The 23564-nt window shown below is 49.1% G+C and overlaps 1 protein-coding gene across 1 annotated transcript; it reads right to left on the bottom strand.

Annotated features, from left to right (window-relative positions):
* Nucleotides 1-232: 232 nt before the first annotated feature.
* GPR156 (G protein-coupled receptor 156) lies at nt 233-21383 on the bottom strand. The gene is made up of 9 exons (XM_068266420.1): nt 21276-21383; nt 19564-19682; nt 18603-18726; nt 16563-16673; nt 9475-9600; nt 7780-7875; nt 6939-7175; nt 2626-2787; nt 233-1408 (listed from the first exon to the last, which is right to left on the bottom strand). The coding sequence occupies exons 1-9, from the start codon at nt 21381-21383 to the stop codon at nt 233-235; spliced, it is 2259 nt and encodes a 752-aa protein (XP_068122521.1).
* Nucleotides 21384-23564: the final 2181 nt, after the last annotated feature.

Below are 23564 nucleotides of genomic sequence, written 5' to 3'. Positions count from 1 at the left end.
CCTACATCTTCTGTGTTTAATATCATGACGGTCATGTGACTACTGCATCATGTGACACAGGGACATGTGGAGATATGGACTGCTGCAGATAATATTGGAGGAAGGGGGCACTATAATGGGGAGTACTAGCTTCTCCATAACTTTCACACTGAGTGAGGTCACCTGATGGACCCCAAGTTACAGCACTGCTCCACACTCATCAGTGACAGGACAATACTGTCCATCACTGCCCTCATACAAATGTTGGCGGTAGGTCCTCATTAAAGTTCACGACAGGTGGAACGAAACAGGAGAGATGTTTGGGCCACACTTGTAGCTGATCGTCCGTCTCCGTGTCGCTGGTTTCACACATGTCCGGAGAACATATGTCACAATACGGACGGTGACAGTAACACAGAGTCTCCCCAGAGCTACTGGTGTCTGACTCGGAGAAGGGGCTTTCTGATCGGCCCCCGACCCTGATACTAGGTCTGGCAAAGTCTGATGACTCTGATAGTCTGGTTACCCATAGTCCACCGTTCTCCTGATGCCCCTTCCCTTCCAGCTCAACACTCATCTCCATGCCAATCCCTGTAGATGATGACTGAATGTCCTTGGTGGTCTCATTGAGTTCCAGCTCTGCCACATGGCTTGCCATACTGTCCCTCTTACATCTGTCTCTAACGCCATGGTGACCCATCCATCGGCCTTGTTGGAGCATCTCCCTGGAGGAGTGTGAGGGTGCTGCAGTGGTCCTCCGATTGAAGCCCCTCCGTCTCCGGGCCATGTAGGGAGACAAGCTGAGGGAGACATTTTGAAAGCCACCAGTAGAAGTCATGGCAGGCTCCCTATGGAAACTGTGACTGGCCCGCCGCAGCCTCCTAGGAGACATCTGACCGCTTCCAGGCAAGGCCTCCACGCTAAGTTCCCTGAGGACCTCCTGCAACTTCTCACAGCTGACATAGTTCACCTTCCTCGATAAGCGTTCCCACACCTCGCAAGCACCATCAGCACCTCTCTCCATCATCTCACTTTGGGGCTTGGACACATGGGCCACAAAGCTGACACTCTTGGAAGCTGCTGGTACTGCGTTGTCTTGCTCTGGCATGGGGCAGTCTGGCGGTTGGAGATCGGAGAGCTGGGGTTCCTCAGTCTGGGGCTTGTCACCAGCTACCGGTGGATTCATATCTTGGAGGCCCTGGTCTGGGGTTGTGTCATCGTCCATGGCTCTGTCTCCGAAGCTCTGGTTCTCTGTCTTTTCAGTGGTCTCCTCTGAAGGAGGTCTCTGCTGCTCCATGTTGTTCAGCGTGGACGCAGATAGCGCAGTCACCTCTGTGATATCTATGCTGTACTCTGACTTCAGGAGTTGTACTAACTTCTCCTTGGCATTGGCCACTTGTTCCTGCAGACTGTCGATCATGGCATTTTTCTGTGGGGTAATAAGGTAATACTCATTCAGTGTAACACATAATATATTACAAAATATATTCTGTCAATGTGGACTTATGTTGTATTACAGATAGAAAAGCATTATTGTTCCAAGCGGTACATTTTATTGGCTGATTAAATAAATTTTCAGAGATACCTACGCTGGGCACATCTAACCTCCTGGTACCCCTCCTGACAGCATCACTGCTGGACTCAAGGGAGCAGTGCAGTGTCAGGAACAGTATGTCGAATATAAGCTGTTACTCTGTGTCTATACTGATAGGAAGCTAACTGCAGTGTGTGCTGATCCCTGCTGCTTCCAGTATGTGCAATATAAGCTGTATTCTGTGCCTCTACTCATAGTAAGCTAGCTGCAGTGTGTGCTGATCTCTGCTGCCTCCAGTATGTACAGTATAAGCCGTTACTCTGTACCTGTACTGATAGTAAACTAGCTGCAGTATGTGCTGATCTTTGCTACCTCCAGTATGTACAGTATAAGCTGTTGCTCTGTACCAGTACTGATAGTAAACTAGCTGCAGTGTGTGCTGATCTCTGCTGCCTCCAGTATGTACAGAATAAGCTGTCACTCTATGTCTGTACTGATAGTAAACTAGCTGCAGTGTGTGCTGATCTCTGCTACCCCCAGTATGTACAGTATAAGCTGTCACTCTATGTCTGTACTGATAGTAAACTAGCTGCAGTGTGTGCTGATCTCTGCTGCCTCCAGTATGTACAGTATAAGCTGTTACTCTGTGCCTGTACTGATAGTAAGCTAGCTGCAGTGTGTGCTGATCTCTGCTACTCCCAGTATGTACAGTATAAGCTGTTACTCTGTGCCTGTACTGATAGTAAACTAGCTGCAGCGTGTGCTGATCTCTATTACCTCCAGTATGTACAGTGTAAGCTGTTACTCTGTGCCTGTACTGATAGTAAACTAGCTGCAGTGTGTGCTGATCTCTATTACCTCCAGTATGTACAGTGTAAGCTGTTCCTCTGTGCCATGTTTAGTGTATGAGACATAGTATTGTATGATCAGATTGTACTGTGTGTGGCCATGTTTAGTGTCTGGGCCATACGATTGTATGATGAGATTGTACTGTGTGTGGCCATGTTTAGTGTCTGGGCCATACGATTGTATGATGAGATTGTACTGTGTGTGGCCATGCTTAGTGTATGGGCCGTACGATTGTATGATCAGATTGCATGGTGGGTAATGACCTCGGTCAGCATGCGTCTCATGGAGTTATTCTCGCCCAGCAGCTGGTAGATCTGCTCCTCGCTGTACATGGATCTCATACTCCTGCTGGGGCTGCTGAAGTATTTGGCCATCTGTGTGGTGGTATGACTGGCCTCCTCTTCATACTGCTTCCACTGCAGCACCTGCAAGACACAGGACATTATTCACCTACTAAGGACTACCAGTGGTAATGACAGCTTCCTGTTTCCTGCCAGGGAAGAGGCGGTACAGGCTTCCCAGGTGCTTTCCTCTTCTTACATGAGTAATTAGTTCCACACAGCAGGAGCCCTGGTCACTTATTTTCTACACCTGGAGTGAGTGAACGCAGCTTTGACACTCCCAGTTTGACAGCCTAGGAACACTGTGGAACAGCTATGTTTTATGCATAAAAGCAGGGTAAACAAGGTCATGTAATATTTACCAATAATCTTTACCATATGTACAGCTGAACTTAACTCACCACCTCCTTGCTTAGATATGAAGCACCAAAGCCCAGCACTAACTTATTACTGTGAGACTAACCTGTAGCTGCAATGCTGGCCACAAAGTGTTAATCTCTCAGGAGAAGGAGGGGCTGGGTAGAGTCAGGTGATCTGTGCTCTCAGGAAAACACTGGAGGCTGCTCCCTCCCAGGTTCTCTGTGACTATTTCCTGGGTAAGTGGTGATGGGATATGGGGAGGAGTCTGCACAGCTTCCTGTCCAATAACATTTGCACTGCCAACTCACAAGGAAATGAAGCTACAAGAACCAAGCAGCCTGGTATTTTCAATGTATTTTTCTATGTAATGCTAAAAGTGCAAAACTCTGAGCACTGCTAATTTGTTGTTGTTGTTATTATTATTTAGTATATATTATGTGCTGACATCTTCTGCAGCTCTTTATAGAGTACATAGTCATGTCACTGACTGTCCTCAGAGGAGCTCACAATCTAATCTTACCATAGTCATAGTCTAATGTCCTACCATATTATTATTATGTATTCATATAGCACTGACATCTTCTGCAGCACATTACAGAGTACATAGTCATGTCACTGACTGTCCTCAGAGGAGCTCACACTCTAATCCTGCAATAGTCATAGTCTAAAGTCCTACCATATTATTATTATGTATTTATACAGCACTGACATCTCCTGCAGCACATTACAGAGTACATAGTCATGTCACTGACTGTCCTCAGAGGAGCACACACTCTAATCCTACCATAGTCATAGTCTAATGTCCTACCATATTATTATTATGTATTCATATAGCACTGGCATCTTCTGCAGCACATTACAGAATACACAGTCATGTCACTGACTGTCCTCAGAGGAACTCACACTCTAATCCTACCATAGCCATAGTCTAATGTCCTACCATATTATTATTATGTATTTATATAGCACTGACATCTTCTGAATCTGCAGCACTTTACAGAGTATATAGTCATGTCATTGACTGTCCTCAGAGGAGCTCACACTCTAATCCTACCATAGTCATAGTCTAATGTCCTACCATATTATTATTATGTATTTATATAGCACTGACATCTTCTGCAGCACTTTACAGAGTACATGTAACGGTTGGTGTCAGCACACAGAGAGTATCTGATTATTGATGATCTGCAGTATCACCAACAATACAGACGTATACTTGATTATAAGTGATCTGCAGAATCACCAATAATACAAGTATGTCTAACCTCTGGACACCTACCAAAGTGTAAGTGTTTGGGTGCAACAGTAACTTTAATAGTTTGACCAGACCTCACCAGAGGGGCTGGTGAGGTACTATCAGTACACTAAGCGTGCACTAGCGTACAAGTTCCAGCAGGCTGGAGAGTACAATAACGAAGAGGCTGAATCTCCCGGGGAGCGGGTGATTCAGATAGTACTGCAGGCACGAGAACACCCGTGGGGCGGGTGACCCAGACTGAACAGTAGCCTAGGAGATACAATAATAGTACAATGACAGATACCCTATAAGAGCAGGTAATTGGCGCTGTACTACAGCTTTAACAGAACAGTTCCACCAGAGGGGCTGGTGTAACTAGTACCTCACCAGTGGCGAGGGCCCACTGGTGAGTAGAATGGTCAGGCAGGCAAGGTTCGGCAACAGAGAGGTAAGTAAATACAAAATCGTGAGACAAGAGACTAATCAGGCAGATGTTCAGCAACAGGAAGGTACGTATCGGTATAGAATCGTGAGGCAAGAGAGTAATCAATCGGTAATCAGGCAGAGGTTCAGCAACAGGAAGGTACGTATCGGTATAGAATCGTGAGGCAAGAGAGTAATCAATCGGTAATCAGGCAGAGGTTCAGCAACAGGAAGGTACGTATCGGTATAGAATCGTGAGGCAAGAGAGTAATCAATCGGTAATCAGGCAGAGGTTCAGCAACAGGAAGGTACGTATCGGTATAGAATCGTGAGGCAAGAGAGTAATCAATCGGTAATCAGGCAGAGGTTCAGCAACAGGAAGGTACGTATCGGTATAGAATCGTGAGGCAAGAGAGTAATCAATCGGTAATCAGGCAGAGGTTCAGCAACAGGAAGGTACGTATCGGTATAGAATCGTGAGGCAAGAGAGTAATCAATCGGTAATCAGGCAGAGGTTCAGCAACAGGTAGACAGATGGGCAGAAGTACAGGATCAGAACACAGATTCAAAGTCAGAGTGCTAGCCAGAGTCGTACACAAGAGATCAATACAATAATAATATCCTAGCCTGGGTGTGAAATCCTTGGCAACAACACCCCGGAACTAGTCTAACAAAATAACAATAACAAGACTGCAAAATTCCTAAGCTTGGTGTGAAATCAGTAGCATCAACGCCAGGGAACTACCTAAGGTCTGAGCGCTCACAGGCAAGTATTCACGACAACAGACAAGGAAGAACTGGCAGCGGGGCTCTATATATGCCAAGGATAACTCAGCAGAGCCGCCCATAGTTTCAACCAATAGGAAGGGCTGCCAGAGTCAGCTGACCGAAGGATCAGCTGACTCCCCTCCTTGAAGCATAAAGGTCCTGCCGCTGGGCGCGCGCGCGCAGCCCGCACTCTATGTGCGGCTGAAGGACCTGAACGGGGCAAACTGATCGTAGGAGTAGCGGGGACCGCCGCCAGCTGGGACGCGGAAGTGGCGACTCTGCTGCTCTCCGCTACGGCGGTGTCCCCGCTGTTTCTTACAGTACATAGTCATGTCACTGACTGTCCTCAGAGGAGCTCACACTCTAATCCTACCATAGTCATAGTCTAATGTCCTACCATATTATTATTATGTATTTATATAGCACTGACATCTCCTGCAGCACATTACAGAGTACATAGTCATGTCACTGACTGTCCTCAGAGGAGCTCACAATCTAATCCTACCATAGTCATAGCCTAATGTCCTACCATATTATTATTATGTATTTATATAGCACTGACATCTTCTGCAGCACATTACAGAGTACATAGTCATGTCACTGACTGTACTCAGTGTCATTTGTTCGTCGTTGTCTAGGGCCAATTTAGGGGAAAGCCAATTCACTTATCTGTATGTTTTGGGGATGTGGGAGGAAACTAGAGCACCTAGAGAAAACCCACACCAACTCGGGGAGAACATATAAACTCTTTGTAGATAGTGGTTTGGAATTCATGAAAATTTACTATCATATGTTTTAAAAAAAAAAAAAAAAACTTGGTTAAACTAAGGCCTCTTTTCCATGGACTGTTGATAGGCAGTAAAATGCCTTTCGAACTCTTACTGCTGCCTGGTAACTGCTTGTTTCTGCCTGGTAACTGCTTTCTGAGCACACAGCTCAACCGTCTGGGGGAAAGAGGCCTTAGGGTTTTATGGAATGTCAATGAGATACTAATAACTCCAAGTTGATGCAAATGTTATGTTAATTTTATACAAATTTATGCCACTTGGAAAAGGACCAATAAAATGCAGCTGCTGGTCTATTTGTAAGCTGCATAAATTTTAACATAAAATTAACATCACCTCAGAATTACTAGCATCTCATGGACGGGCCATTGCTATTGGTGAGTATAGAATCCCTGTGTGCTGAATCTCAGATTCGGTTGGACATCATGGAAGAAGATTACTGTAAAGATTGACATTTCTTCTGCTCCTCAGGGGCTGTACCGACACCTGGAGGCTGGACTTACACCTAGGGGCTGGACTTATGCCTGGGGGCTGGACCGACACCTGGGGGCTGGACTTAGTCAAGGTGGCTATGCAGAAATCGACTTTTTAGCCGATCGACCTCCTGATTTAATAATTATTATCGAATCTTAGGAAAATCCGTGCCCCCTCCATCTTAATACCTGGGGGATGAAGATGAGGCCGTTGATGGTGGCCGTGCAGGCCAAGATGCTCCCGGAGGTCACGCCATAGACCAGGCTGGGCCACGTGTGGAAGAATCGAGTGACCGGTAACACAATGGCCGTGGCCACAATCACCAGCGTGGTGCCAACCATGATGACCAGGGACTGGTTCACCGGAGGAGAGCTTATGTTCTTGGTGAGGCCGGCCAGGTAGCTGCCATAAACCAGGAGGACGGCCTGAAACCCACAAGAAATGTTCTTTATAATAACAATAGTACAACAACATCTGTAAAGTATATTTCTCCCACAATGCACCTGGCAGGTCTCGGGTCTGTAGACAGTGACAGAGGGTAGATAACAGGAAAAAACAACATGTCTGTAAATGCCAGACTGCACAGAAAGGCTTTCATTCCATATCTAATCCCTTCAAGGAATGGAGCTGTCCCGTTTCAGTGTGGTAAGGATTTACATAGGGTAGGAGAAGCATGACCGAGATGGACTCTGGGGATAGCTGAAGGTGTGTGAGGATATGTAGCAGTGTTCTGTACCGTGTGATGCAGGTCCTCATAGAGGGCTTCAGGGTTGGGTTTCTGAAAGGAATAGGGGTGTTACAATCTACAATCTAATGTTCCCACCACTCTCTACAGCCAGTCTGGACAGGTAACCCTAAATCTGTAAGTTTTTGTGTTTTTTGAAGGAAATTAAAAAAAACTTGCAAAAACACAGGAAGAACATATAAACGGCACTATAGACTGAGTCTCTGCAGAGATCAGTGTCCCTGTTGCACTGTTTATACAGAATAAATCGTCACTGTCAGACCTCCGCAGTGAGGTCACCTCACCTTGAACCCCAGCAGCAGAGTCACCCAGAAATCTGTGTAGAGGGAGGAGCAGGACAGGCTCCTGGTGACAGCACAATGCGTCCCGCGCTCCGCCGCCTGTAGGGGGAGACAAGAGGACAGTATTACACCCTGGTGACAGCGCAATGCGTCCCACCTGGAACAAGCATGCAGCCAGCGGAGTCACACCTGGAACAAGCATGCAGCCAGCGGAGTCACACCTGGAACAAGCATGCAGCCAGCGGAGTCACACCTGGAACAAGCATGCAGCCAGCGGAGTCACACCTGGAACAAGCATGCAGCCAGCGGAGTCACACCTGGAACAAGCATGCAGCCAACGGAGTCACACCTGGAACAAGCATCCAGCCAGCGGAGTCACACCTGGAACAAGCATGCATCCAGCGGTCACACCTATACCAAGCATGCTGCCAGCGGAGTCACACCTGGAACAAGCATGCAGCCAGCGGAGTCACACCTGGAACAAGCATCCAGCCAGCGGAGTCACACCTGGAACAAGCATGCAGCCAGCAGAGTCACACCTGAAACAAGCATGCAGCCAGCGGAGTCACACCTGGAACAAGCATGCAGCCAACTGAGTCACACCTGGAACAAGCATGCAGCCAGTAGAGTCACACCTGGAACAAGCATGCAGCCAGTAGAGTCACACCTGGAACAAGCATGCAGCCAGTAGAGTCACACCTGGAACAAGCATGCAGCCAGTAGAGTCACACCTGGAACAAGCATGCAGCCAGTAGAGTCACACCTGGAACAAGCATGCAGCCAGCAGAGTCACACCTGGAACAAGCATGCAGCCAGCAGAGTCACACCTGGAACAAGCATGCAGCCAGCAGAGTCGCTCCTGGAACAAGCATGCAGCCAGCAGAGTCACACCTATACCAAGCATGCAGCCAGCAGAGTCACACCCGGAACAAGCATTAAGCCAGTGGGGTCACACCAGGAACAAGCATGCAGCCAGCAGAGTCACACCTGGAACAAGCATGCAGCCAGCAGAGTCACACCTGGAACAAGCATGCAGCCAGCAGAGTCACACCTGGAACAAGCATGCAGCCAGCAGAGTCACACCTGGAACAAGCATGCAGCCAGCAGAGTCACACCTATACCAAGCATGCAGCCAGCAGAGTCACACCCGGAACAAGCATGAAGCCAGTGGGGTCACACCAGGAACAAGCATGCAGCCAGCGGAGTCACACCTGGAACAAGCATGCAGCCAGCAGAGTCACACCTGGAACAAGCATGCAGCCAGCAGAGTCACACCTGGAACAAGCATGCAGCCAGCAGAGTCACACCTGGAACAAGCATGCAGCCAGCAGAGTCACACCCGGAACAAGCATTAAGCCAGTGGGGTCACACCAGGAACAAGCATGCAGCCAGCAGAGTCACACCTGGAACAAGCATGCAGCCAGCAGAGTTACACCTGGAACAAGCATGCAGCCAGTGGAGTCACACCTGGAACAAGTATGCAGCCAGCAGAGTCACACCTGGAACAAGCATGCAGCCAGCGGAGTCACACCTGGAACAAGCATACAGCAAGTGGAGTCAGAACATACTAGAAGGATCAGAGGGTCAGCTCAGTTGCCCAGTTCACAGCATTGAGAAACGGCATACATTTGGCAACCCTGGTAATTCTCTCGCTCCAGGCTTACAATAGAGCTTGCCAGGAACACGGATGGTTCTCACCTTGATGCTGGCATTGACATTCTGGGCACAGAGGATGGGGTCGGACAACACCCAGGCCAGGAGCAGAACCGAGTCTATGAAGATCAGAGCAGCCTGCATGGCCAGCAGGGTCAGGTCCTTTATAATCTGCGGGAGGAAGTTCTGCAGTCACTCCTATGTCACAGCATGACATCATCATATCTTCTGTGTCTACCTGTCATGAAAAGACCAATCCCTGCACACCTAACTCTACAGTGAGGGGAAGAAGTATTTCATGTTTGTTCTCTGGCCGAGAAATGACTAGTCTATGACTGTAATGGTGGGGTGATTGTAGCTGAGACAGAATAACCAAAAAAGAACCCTCAAATACCCAGCAACATGGGCGTCCGCACGTATGGCAAATTGGGGCATCTGCCCGACCCTGGCCGCCCGCTGCCCCCCCCTGGCCGCGTGCCCATGCGGCCAGCAGGAGGGGAGCAGTGCAGAGAAGAGGTAGAGCTATGGGCATAGTGGGGAAGGGCGGACGTCTCCCCCCCCTCCTTCCCTCACCTTAGGGGGCTCTACCTCCCTCGCTCGCTCTCCCCTCCGGAGTCCGGAACGAAGTGTGCAGTGGCTGGGCAGCGGGCGGAACTTACCTCGTCTCGCTCCTGCGCCGGAAGTTCTGGTGCCGCACTCTGGTCTGGACCAGACCAGAGTAGCGGCTAATCCATCCGGCGCCTGCGACGAGAAGAGGTAAGCTCCGCCCGCTGCCCAGCCGCTGCACACTTCGTTCCGGACTCCGGAGGGGAGAGCGAGAGAGGGAGGGAGAGCCCCCTAAGGTGAGGGAAGAGGGCGAGACGTTCGCCCTTCCTCACTATGCCCATAGCTCTACCTCTTCTCTGCGCTTCTCCCCTCCTGCTGGGGCACACCTGGCTACCTATTCTTGGGATATATACACCTGCCTACATATACTGGGACATATACACCTGCTACATATACTGGGGACATATACACCTGCCTACATATACTGGGGACATATACCCCTGCCTACATATACTGGGGACATATACACCTGCCTACATATACTGGGACATATACACCTGCCTACATATACTGGGGACATATACACCTGCCTACATATACTGGGACATATACACCTGCCTACATATACTGGGACATATACCCCTGCCTACATATACTGGGGACATATACCCCTGCCTAAATATACTGGGACATATACCCCTGGCTACATATACTGGGGATATATACCCCCTGGCTACATATACTGGGGACATATACACCTGCCTACATATACTGGGACATATACACCTGCCTACATATACTGGGGACATATACACCTGCCTACATATACTGGGACATATACCCCTGGCTACAAATACTGGGGATATATACCCCCTGGCTACATATACTGGGGACATATACACCTGCCTACATATACTGGGACATATACACCTGCCTACATATACTGGGGACATATACACCTGCCTACATATACTGGGACATATACCCCTGCCTACATATACTGGGGACATATACCCCTGCCTACATATACTGGGGACATATACCCCTGCCTAAATATACTGGGACATATACCCCTGGCTACATATACTGGGGATATACTGTATACCCCCTGGCTACATATACTGGGGACATATACACCTGCCTACATATACTGGGGACATATACACCTGCCTACATATACTGGGGACATATACACCTGCCTACATATACTGGGACATATACACCTGCTACATATACTGGGGACATATACACCTGCCTACATATACTGGGACATATTCCCCTGCCTACATATACTGGGACATATACCCCTGGCTACATATACTTTGGACATATACCCCCTGGCTACATATACTGGGGACATATACCCCTGGCTACATATACTGGGGACATATACCCCCTGGCTACATATACTGGGGACATATACCCCATGGCTACATATACTGGGGACATATACCCCTGGCTACATATACTGGGGACATATACCCCTGGCTACATATACTGGGACATATACCCCTGGCTACATATACTGGGGACATATACCCCTGGCTACATATACTGGGGACATATACCCCTGGCTACATATACTGGGGGCATACACCCCTGCCTACATATACTGGGGACATATTCCCCTGGCTACATATACTGAGACATATACCCCTGGCTACATATACTGGGACATATACCCCTGGCTACATATACTGGGACATATACACCTGCCTACATATACTGGGGACATATACCCCTGGCTACCTGTTCTGAGGACATCTCTACCACTGGCCACCTATTCTGGGGACATCTATACCCCTGGCTACATATACTGGGGACATATACCCCTGGCTACATATACTGGGGGCATACACCCCTGCCTACATATACTGGGGACATATACCCCTGGCTACATATACTGAGACATATACCCCTGGCTACATATACTGGGACATATACCCCTGGCTACATATACTGGGACATATACACCTGCCTACATATACTGGGGACATATACCCCTGGCTACCTGTTCTGAGGACATCTCTACCACTGGCCACCTATTCTGGGGACATCTATACCACTGGCCACCTATTCTGGGGACACCTATAGACCTGGGGCTACCTATTTTTGGGGAACCACTGCTGTCAGATTGAGTGTATTTTGGGGAACTGCTGCCAGGTGAGAGGTGTCTACCATGTTAAGGGGGCATTCTGCCTATTTATGTGAAATGCTGTCTATTTATGTGCCTCATGACTGCTGAATTTGTCTTGTTGGGGGCCTCATGGTTACTGAATTTGTCTTGTTGGGGGCCTCATGATTTGTTGGGGGCCTCAAGATCGCTGAATTTGTCTTGTTGGGGGCCTCATGATTGCTGAATTTGTCTTGTTGGGGGCCTCATGATTGCTGAATTTGTCTTGTTGGGGGCCTCATGATTGCTGAATTTGTCTTGTTGGGGGTCACATGATTGCTAACTACGAGACTATGGGAAAAGCTGAATCATCATCATATGAGACAATAGCATTAAGCCTACTTTTTCAGCTTTTTAAAACAGAAAATGAAACTGGGAGGTTCTAAAAAAAATGAATACATTTTTCAGGAGTCGGATGGATGAAATTGTTTATCTTCACAGTTTATTTTCAACTTGAATTTTCCATAATGTTCATGTATGAGTTAAAACGTTTGTATTTAGTTTAAATTGCTGTTGGCACTTTGTGATAGTAAAGTGACTTTGCAGTTTGGGCACTCGACCTCCAAAAAGTTCGGCACCACTGTCCTAATCTAATGTCCCACCATTGCTAAGTTCATGTAAACTTAACTCCACCCATGACCACACCCACATTCTGGTTCATGACCACACCCATTTTTCGGCGTACCCCATTTTTTGGCGTGCCGCCACCCCAAATGTTCGCCGCGGCGCACCGCGCGCGCCGCCCCGCTTATTCCTACCCTGGAAAATTTTCTGCGGACGCCAATGCCCAGCAACCCAAATTTAGAGCTTGATGCCCATTGTAATGAGTGACATAAGTACTTGGTGGTAAATGCCTTGTTAGCAATCACAGAGGTCAGACACTTCTTGTAGTTGGCCATCAGCTTTGCACACATCTTAGGAGGGATTTTGGCCACTCCTCTCTGTAGATCATCACCAAAGATTTTTTATTGGATTAAGGTCTGGAGACTGGCTAGGCCACGCCCACAGCCTTCATATGCTTCTTCTTGGGCCACTCCTATGTTGCCTTGGCCATGTGGGTCATTGTCATGCTGCGACACCTGGCTGATGTGATGGTACAGGGCCCCGCCTATTTGACCCTTCGATGCAGTGAAGGTGTTCTGTCCCGTTAGCGCAGAGGTGCCCACACTTTTCGGCTTGTGAGCTACTTTAAAAAATTAGCAAGTCAAAATGATCTACCTCTTTACAATTTTAAGAGCACACTTGTATACGCAGCATGTAAAATGTAGTGTGGTTGGGAGCCACCATGAAGCCCTTCACGATCTACCGGTAGATCGCGATCTACCTAATGGGCACCCCTGCCTTAGCATGTGTTTTCATTGATACCAATAGAAACAAAAACTAAAACAAATAAAAACAAAATTGTGATTACACATGCAAATTTGCATGTAAAAAACGGAGGTATACATATGCCAATTCGCATTCACATGCGATTACACATCCGAAAAATAGCATGCAAATTCACATGCTCCTAGTGGAAACTTACCCAAATTGTTTTCTTGATGACTATGGTCCCACCTGTAGAAATAAGGTGTTTGCCAGCCCCAGGGATGTACAACTGAAGATGACGGTGAGTCCTAATGGGATAAGAGGTCCATCAAGCCTCTCATTCATCTGTCCAAACCATGCAACAGATTCCCATAAAGGACTCGACCTTCCATAAACATTTAAAAAACTAAGAAATGTAAAATCCAAAAGTGGGAACAATAAAATTCAGTTTCGGTGCGTCGCTGGTCAGTAATTATAAATTGCCTTCAGGTTTGGCATATGGAATCACGTATTGTGCAGAGGGGAGACCAGAGCTAACCCTCCATGCAGAGCCGGGGCAAGGCCCTCCAGCACCCAAGGCAAAGACCCCAAAGTGTGCCCCCTCCATCCCTCCCACCCCAGCCGTCACACACTGATTGCTATTACACTAAGAGACCCCTCCCCCATCCCTCCCACCCCAGCCATCACACACTGATTACTATTACACTAAGAGGCCCCTCCTCCATCCCTCCCACCCCAGCCGTCACACACTGATTGATATTACACTAAGAGGCTCCTCCCCCATCCCTCCCACCCCAGCCATCACACACTGATTGCTATTACACTAAGAGGCCCCTCCCATCCCTCCCACCCCAGCCATCACACACTGATTGCTATTAGACTAAGAGGTGCCCCAGAGCCCCCAACACCTTAATCTCTAGTTATCTGGCTTGCAGTCACTGTCATGTATCCCCTTTTCTTATTTCTTCAAACACAATAGGGGAATGATAGCTGAGTGAGTTGTGCGCCCCCTCCTACACTGCACCCTGAGGCTGGAGCCTCTCTTGCCTCTGCCTCGGCCCTGCACCCCCTCCTACACTGCACCCTGAGGCTGGAGCCTCTCTCGCCTCTTCTTCGGCCCGTCCCTGCGCCCCCTCCTACACTGCACCCTGAGGCTGGAGCCTCTCTCGCCTCTGCCTCGGCACTGCCTCTTTTTGGATGGGGCGTGTCCTCCGTATACAATCACTTGTGCATCATAAGTGGTAATGGGGCTTACCCTCTGTATATGCTAGGTAGCTTTCTCCACTGATGAGATGATGTTAGCTCTGCTGATAAGGTTGGAGAAGATTCCAGCTCCGTTCTGCAGTTTAGTTCCACAGTCCAAATCTGCGTGCAATTCCGGCAGCACAGAGGAACACTGATGGCCCAGCAGGAAGTGACGTCACTGGTGCAAAGCCACTGCAGTAAAATCGATTGCACCAATTTTGCTATGATTTTGATGTGATTTTGCCGCAATTCTCATTTAAGTGAATTCGAGGGTGTTTTAAACGCTGCATGTGTGTTACAGAGGCTACTGACCCCGGCTTATTACCTGCAGACACTGTGGACACCTGGGAGCCTGAGATCTTACTGGCTGATGGGGGATCAAATACTTATGTCACTCATTACAATGCACATCAGGCTCTGTCTTTGGGGCGCTGGGTTATGAGAGGTCTTTTCTTGTTATTCTGTCTTACAGCTACAATAACCCCACCATTACAGTTATAGACTGGTCCTTTCTTGGCCCAACCAGCACAATCAGCAGGGGATCAAATACTTATTTCCCTCATTGTGCATTTAACCCCCACTTTCCTGTACATTTACACTCCCACCGCCTCCTACCCAGAGATGGGGCCCTAGGCAGTGGCATAGCTAAGGAGCTGTGGGCCCCAATGCAAGTTTTACAATGGGGCCCCCAAAGCACTCTATACATAGCAATTGATACAGCACACCAAAACCTGCCAATGGCAACTACAGTGTCAGAGGTGCTAGAAGGGGATGGGGAACAGTTTGTTAATGATTACCACTATTCAAAGTATCTATAGAAGGAATTATTATGGTCACAGGACCAATTGAGAGCTAATACTGTAGTTGAGGGTGGGCCCTTCGGGCCCTCTCTGGTTCAAGGGCCCTGATGTGGTCGCTACCTTTGCACCCACTATTGCTACGCCCCTGGCCCTAGGCAAGGAAGTAACTCTGGCTGCCCCTTTTTATCCTTTTGATAAGCTGAGGTGGGAGATGGGTCAGGGAAGTTACAATTTGGGCCCCTTTACACTTGCTAGGCCCCAGGCACTTGCCTAGGTTGCCTTGTGGATAATCCTGCTCTGCTCCTACCTGTACATATACATTCACCCCTTCATTACCTGTAAATATACTTCCCACTTAAACCCCTTCCTGTACATCTACTGAACACCCATCCACCCCTTCCCTGTACATCTCCCCCATTCCCTGTACACCTATCCCCCATCCCATTATACCTGCTGCCCCCCCATCCCTTCCCTGCACAAGTACTTCCCCCACCCCATCCCTCTACCCCTCCCTTCTCCCATTTCCCTGTACATCTACCTCCCCTACAGGCACAATTCTTGCCCAGTAGCGGCCATATTGGCAGAGGCGTAGCTAGGGTTTTCGGCGCCCGGGGACAAAGACAGTTTTTGCCCGACCCTTTGGACAAAATGGGCGTGGTCACGCTTTAGAATGTGGTCGTAGTCATGGGTCGAGTAAAATATTATTAAAATAGCCATATGTGCCCTCTTACCCTTTCAGAAAGCCAGATGTTCCCCCTGTTCCTCCCATTTAGATAGCCAGATGTGGCCCCCTTTAAAAAACCTTTTTCTGCTAATGCTTCTGCGCTCCTATGCAGAGGGAGAGAGAGAAGCAGGGGCACTTTGGGCAGCCAGCGATCCACCTCTCATGCATGTGGGGGTGCAGCGGCCGTGCTGAGCGCCCTCACAGTGCTGCGCCCGAGGACATGTGTCCCCCCATGCCCACCCCATAGCTACGCCTCTGCCTATTGGGGTCAGTACAGGAAGCAGTGACTCTATGTGCAGTAAGTGACCCTCTGTAGAGTATTATGCACAGGACTTACCACTCGTTTGTCGGGGACGCGGTGAGTGAACACTCGGTGTAACCGCCAACTCTTCCCCAGCAAAGGGCCGAATACCAGAGACGCCCCGACATACAGGAGGCTGATCCGCACCTGAGGGCACAGACATCCCCATACACAGATCAATCATACAGTACACCAATCACTACCACCATAGCAGCGCCACATAGTGGAGAACTGCAGCACGGTTTCTGGTCTCATTGACAAAGGAAGTTCAGGCTTTAAATCATTTTTATATAAAAAGTAATTGTGTGTTCTCCACTGAAGCATGATTATCTGCATACCTTTACTTTGTCTCTATGAAGTCCTGCTCTTCAGCTTGTACCGTTAACAGTTTGTCTATACACAGCCAGTGAGAATATCTGAGGAATGGGACTTCACAGAGACAAAGTACTGGTATGTAGCTAATTTTTTTCCTAGGAGAGCACAGAAATAACCTGTATTTAAAGGTTTACCTAAACTTAGCACCACCTTGGCAAACGGCAGTGGGTAATTTCCCCTATATCTGACTACCTAATATTAGGGGCACCTCTGGCTTCCTCATACTAGGGGCACCCATGGCTACATAATATTGGGGGGCACCCATGGCTACCTAATACTAGGAGGCACCTCTGGTTACCTGGTTACCTAATATGGGGGAGGGGGGTTCTGGTTTCCTAATATTGAGGTATATATCTGGCTACCTAATACAAGAGGCACCCCTTGCTACATATTTTTTTGGGGGGGCATTTCTGGCTACTTAATACTGGAGGCACCTCTGGCTACTTAAAGTGAACCTCCAGAAAAGGCTTGGTGTTTCTTTCACAGTTTCACAGCATCAGAACTTTGTTTTTCCTACCCAAGCCTCATTTTTAGCTGCACAGAAGAAAACTGACTGGGCATTTTTCCCCTGATGCTGTGCAAAGCATGATGGGATTTCTGATGTTGTTGTTCTCGTTCTGCTGTTTTGGTGCACATTTTTTTTTTTTTTTTTGAATTTGAGATTTGAAGCCTAGCGTGTGCAGCTTGGAGAGGTGATCAGGACACAGAACCGGTGGAACTGTGTGTCATGCTCCCTGTCACCTCCCTTCAACCAAAAAGATGGCAGCCCCCATGAAATCACAAACATTTGCCTGTTCTTTTAAAACAGGGTGGGTAAGTGATTATATTACCTGTCTATTTCAATTAACATAACTAATGTAACTCAATGACAGCATGTTTGTTTAGGCTGAAGTTCCCCTTTAACACTAGGGGGAATCTTTGACCACCTCATATGGTGGGGGGAACTCTGGCTACACAATTTTAGGGGGCATCTCTGGCTACCTCATTGGGTGGGGTGCTAACCCTAAGATCCCCCCCCCCCCCCCGGGTGGTGCCTAACCCTAAGACCTCCTCCTGGTGGTGCCTAATCCTAAGACCCTCCCTGGCAGGGCGGGACAGAGGCGAGAGAGGCTCCAGCCTCAGGGCGCAGTGTAGGAGGGGCGCAGGGCGAGGCAGAGGCGAGAGAGGCTCCAGCCTCAGGGCGCAGTGTAGGAAGGGGCGCACAACTCACTCAGCTATCATTCCCCTATTGTGTGTGAAGCAGAGAGTAATAAGGAAAGGGGATACATGGCAGTGACTGCAAGCCAGATAACTAGAAAATAAGGTGTTGGGGGCCCTGGGGCGCCTCTTAGTCTAATAGCAATAAGTGTGTGACGGCTGTGGTGAGAGGGATGGAGGGGCGCACTTTGGTGTCTCACTTTGGGTGTTGGAGGGCCTTGTCCCAGCTGTGCTCCCTGGTGGGTGCCTAATCCTAGGACCTCTACTGGTGGTGCCTAACCCTAAGCCCCCCCTCCCCAGTGGTGCTTAACCCTTGGACCGCCCCCTGGTGGGGCCTAACCCTAAGACCACCCCTGGTGATGCCTAACCCTAAGACCTCCCCTGGTGGTGCCTAACCCTAACACCCCGCCCAATAGCTGATAGGCCATTAGCCCCAGGCACCCAATTTTCCTGTTTCAATTCCGAGCTGCAATGATCCTACATGAAGACGCAGGCGTGACTCACCTGGATAATGGCGGGCATGGAGAAGGCGTTCTCTGGCGCGGCGTACATGAAGGCGCTGATGTACATCAGGAAGCTGCCTGCCAGGATCAGAAGGTTCAGGTTGGGGCTGGACATCTTCACTATCCTACAACACATTGTTCACAGATGATGTCTACGTGGAACTAGTAAATTCAAGTTGCATTATTATCTTGTAAAGCACACGGAAAATATTAACAAAATGCAGAGACAAGTGACCCTGTCATTCATTTATATTACTCCTCAGCTCAGATTGTAAAACAAGGTTTCTCCGGTGCTGCCACCTCTTGTAATAGTGAGTACACATCATGCTATTTTTCATATTCAACTTCTGATTGAGAGAAAGATTGGATTGGGCATCCAGTGGGAAAAATGATCAGAAATCTTAGCAGAATTTGGAAAAATCGCATGCGTGTCTATGCTAGCTTTCTTCTAAAACCAATCGCTGTCGGCTCCGCATATCGATCTGATCCATTGCGCAAATAGAATTTTACAAAAAAATTGCATGCTGTGTATAAGTCTTAACCACTTGACCTCCAAGGGTTTTTAAAAATAATGAAAATGTATTTCATTTTCTATGGGAAGGTGTATAATAGGGTATTTGGATGTGGTTTTACTTTTTGGCCACAGGATGGAGATGCAGAGTTAGTGTGTTCTAAAAATAGAAACAGAATCAAGTGTTTATTATTGGTTTATATTTGTGTAAACACAGGGGCTAGATACTCTATCTGGTGGTGGTAAAGTAGTTAAAGGCTGGCGTGCACGGACCTTTACAGGTCACATTTAGGTTGATATCACCTAGAGTGGATTAGAAACTGCGGTCAACCTGGCGTCATATTGAACTCACACTGAACACATACTGATCAATCTGCCTGCAGTAACGCTGACACAAAACTGACATGAAACTGATCACAAAGGGCCATGTGCACAAGGCCGGACACAGTACCTGTTTTGTCGGAAGCGCACAGTGAAGATGAAGAAGAATAGAGAGAGGAGGAGTCCGCAGGTGAGCAGCGATCCCAGGATGCCCTGCACAGCAGTGGAGATGTGTGCTGAGTCTGAGGCCTGCAGGGGGCGACACTGAGCATCACTAACAACCTCACATATGAAAATATCAACCGCACAGAAATATGTTATACAACAACACAGGTGAATTACTACGGTCATCCTGGCCTGAAGAACATAGGTGATCCAGCAACCCTGGCCTGCCTATATAACAAATTGCCATAATGATAACATTTTTAATTTGTCTTTACTATGATCTGATATAACCCAGGCTGGGCATTAACACTTTTTGCCACCACATAGCAAGCAAGGGGACTGATGCTGTAAGGTCCATTAAGGTTCATGTGCCTCTATTACTGCTGGTCCCCATTCCTTAAAGGACAACTGAAGTGAGAGGGATGTGGAGGTCTGTCATATTTATTTCCTGTTAAACAATACCAGTTGCCTGGCAGTCCTGCTGATCTCCCTGGCTGCAGTAGTGTCTGAATCACACCAGAAACAAGCATGCAGCTAATCTTGTCCTATCTGACAATAATGTCAGAAACACCTGATCTGCTGCATGCTTGTTCAGGGGCTATGGCTAAACGTATTAGAGGCAGAGGATCAGCAGGATAACCAGGCAACTGGTATTGCTTAAAATGAGGTAACTATGGCAGCCGCCATATCCCTCTCACTTCAGTTCTCCTTTAATGGAAGTGAGAGGGATATGAAGGATGACATATATATCTTTCCTTGTGAACAATGCACATTGCCTGGCTGAGCCCCAGTTTCTAATACTTTTATCCATAAACCCTAAACAATTTTTTTCTGGTGTGTGATGCGGACACTACTGCAGCCAAAAAGATCAGCAGGGCTGCCCGGGAGCTGGTATTGTTTACCAGGAAATATATATGGCAGCCTCCATATTCCACTCACTTCAGGTGTCCTTTAATACAGAAATATGAGTTGATTTATATCACCCACAAGCCATTGCTGTAATACTCTGTACTGCTTATTATCCGCTGCATATCCCCCCTTCCCCACAGCATAGGGAAGATGTAAGACAGAGCTGGGGATATATAGGTACTAATCCTGATATTGGGAGGGGGGGGGGGGGGGAGGGGGTGTTGCACACGGATACCTAGTTCTTAGTTAAAGCGGTATTGTCACCATAAAAATAAAATTTCAACAGCAACTGGTCTGAGTGTATTAAGTGATAAAGATGCTAATCCTGCATTCAAAACGTTTTCTGCTGTTATGATTTGGAGTTATCACATACTTAAGGAGCACTGACCCTTTATTTGCCATTGCCAAACAGTTGCATGCTGGGGGCTCTTTTTATCTATTATATATTCCTCCTCTTCCATTTATTTCCCTGCCTAGCTGAAACATGATCCTCTGCTCACTTGTGTTTACAAGCAAGGCTGAGGTGACTCAGCGATTGGAGGAGAAAAGAAAAAAGTGAAGGGCAGAAATGACATCAGGATTTAGCCTAAACTAAACAGCTAGGCAACTAATATTGCTAGAAAGGAAATACATATGGCAGCCTCCATATTCTCCCTACAGTTGTCCTTTAAATAGTTACACATCCTACTGTAATCTGGTAATGATGCTGATTTGTATACACAGGTGGAAATAGCCATCATTAATGCATGAGAGCAGGTTGGTACTCACCCTGGAGCGGCGACACAACTCCTCCAGCACCCCTAGAGCCTCCGTTCTGTCCATGGTGGTCTCTATGTGACTCTGTGAGAGCGAACTACAGTTCAAGGGGGGCTGCATGGCCGGACCCTCCTGCAGAATCACCTGGTAACATCCAGCAGCCGATGTCCCCCACAAACCATGGAATCTCCAATTCTGACCACAAGGCAGAGGTCAGGACTGTTCCCACCACAAGGTAGAGGCCAGGGCTGCTTTCACCACGAGGCAGAGGTCAGGGCTGTCCCCACCACAAGGCAGAGGTCAGGGCTGTCCCCACCACAAGGAAGAGGTCAGGGCTGTGCCCGCCACAAGGCAGAGGTCAGGGCTGTGCCCGCCACAAGGCAGAGGTCAGGGCTGTTCCCACCACAAGGCGGCAGAGGTCAGGGCTGTTCCCACCACAAGGCAGAGGTCAGGGCTGTTCCCACCACAAGGCAGAGGTCAGGGCTGTCCCCAGCACAAGACAGGGGTCAGGGCTGTGTCCACCACAAGGCAGAGGTCAGGGCCCTGTCCACTACAAGGCAGAGGTCAGAACTGTTCCCACCACCAGGCAGAGGTCAGGGCTGTGTCCACCACAAGGCAGAGGTCAGGGCTGTCCCCAGCACAAGGCAGGGGTCAGGGCTGTGTCCACCACAAGGCAGAGGTCAGGGCCCTGTCCACCACAAGGCAGAGGTCAGGGCTGTCCCTAGCACAAGGCAGGGCTCAAGGCTGTGTCCACCACAAGGCAGAGGTCAGGGCCCTGTCCACCACAAGGCAGAGGTCAGGACTGTTCCCACCACCAGGCAGAGGTCAGGACAGTGTCCACCATAAGGCAGAGGTCAGGGCTGTGCCCACCACAAGGCAGAGGTCAGAGCTGTGCCCACCACAAGGCAGAGGTCAGGGCTGTTCCCACAAAAAGGCAGAGGTCAGGGCCCTGTCCACCACAAGGTAGAGGTCAAGGCTGCTTTCACCACGAGGCAGAGGTCAGGGCTGTCCCCACCACAAGGCAGAGGTCAGGGCTGTCCCCACCACAAGGAAGAGGTCATGGCTGTGCCCGCCACAAGGCAGAGGTCAGGGCTGTTCCCACCACAAGGCAGAGGTCAGGGCTGTTCCCACCACAAGGCGGCAGAGGTCAGGGCTGTTCCCACCACAAGGCAGAGGTCAGGGCTGTTCCCACCACAAGGCAGAGGTCAGGGCTGTCCCCAGCACAAGACAGGGGTCAGGGCTGTGTCCACCACAAGGCAGAGGTCAGGGCCCTGTCCACTACAAGGCAGAGGTCAGAACTGTTCCCACCACCAGGCAGAGGTCAGGGCTGTGTCCACCACAAGGCAGAGGTCAGGGCTGTCCCCAGCACAAGGCAGGGGTCAGGGCTGTGTCCACCACAAGGCAGAGGTCAGGGCCCTGTCCACCACAAGGCAGAGGTCAGGGCTGTCCCTAGCACAAGGCAGGGCTCAAGGCTGTGTCCACCACAAGGCAGAGGTCAAGGCCCTGTCCACCACAAGGCAGAGGTCAGGACTGTTCCCACCACTAGGCAGAGGTCAGGACAGTGTCCACCACAAGGCAGAGGTCAGGGCTGTGCCCACCACAAGGCAGAGGTCAGAGCTGTGCCCACCACAAGGCAGAGGTCAGGGCTGTTCCCACAAAAAGGCAGAGGTCAGGGCCCTGTCCACCACAAGGAAGAGGTCAGGGCTGTGCCCACCACAAGCCAGAGGTCAAGGGTGCTCCCACCACAAGGCAGAGGTCAAGGCTGCTCCCACCACGAGGCAGAGGTCAGGGCCCTGTCAACCACAAGGAAGGGGTCAGGGCTGTGTCCACCATAAGGCAGAGGCCAGGGCTGTGTCCACCACAAGGCAGAGGTCAGGGCTGTGTCCACCACAAGGAAGAGGTCAGGGCTGTTCCCACCATAAGGCAGAGGTCAGGGCTACCCTACATATTCCCTGTCATTGGATGGATCAGTGACCCTCAGTGGGCCAATCTGCAAATACACTCAGTCAGTTATATTCACAAAGTGCCCTTCCTTTCTCTGACACTGGAGCCTGAGCTACTGCCTGAAACACCCAGAACAAGTAGCAGATTGTCCATTGCCTATTGATCAGATAAGGCTTTCATGATGATGCAGTACTCCAAAGCGACCACAAGATGGCAGCCCAAGGCACGGAAATGCCACGCTGTGTAATTGGAGAGAGTCCGGTGCTGATGGAACTGTCAGCTCTTCTGGTTCTGAAACACAAGGAGACGATAGTTAGTTACTTCCAGCCAGATTGGGACAATCAGAGTTTATTTAGA

Source organism: Hyperolius riggenbachi, chromosome 2 (genome assembly GCF_040937935.1).
Source record: "Hyperolius riggenbachi isolate aHypRig1 chromosome 2, aHypRig1.pri, whole genome shotgun sequence".
Taxonomy (NCBI): Eukaryota; Metazoa; Chordata; class Amphibia; order Anura; family Hyperoliidae; genus Hyperolius; species Hyperolius riggenbachi.
The sequence above is the reverse complement of the archived record's forward strand: the minus strand, read 5'-3'. Positions and strand labels throughout refer to the sequence as shown.

Coding starts and splice junctions, on each gene's coding strand:
- GPR156 (XM_068266420.1), bottom strand. CDS start 21,383: ATGCAGCCCCCCTTGAACTGTAGTTCGCTCTCACAGAGTCACATAGAG. Junction 16,674..18,602: donor CCATGCCCGCCATTATCCAG/GTGAGTCACGCC, acceptor CTGTGCCCTCAG/GTGCGGATCAGCCTCCTGTA. Junction 2,788..6,938: donor GCCTCATCTTCATCCCCCAG/GTATTAAGATGG, acceptor TGTGTCTTGCAG/GTGCTGCAGTGGAAGCAGTA.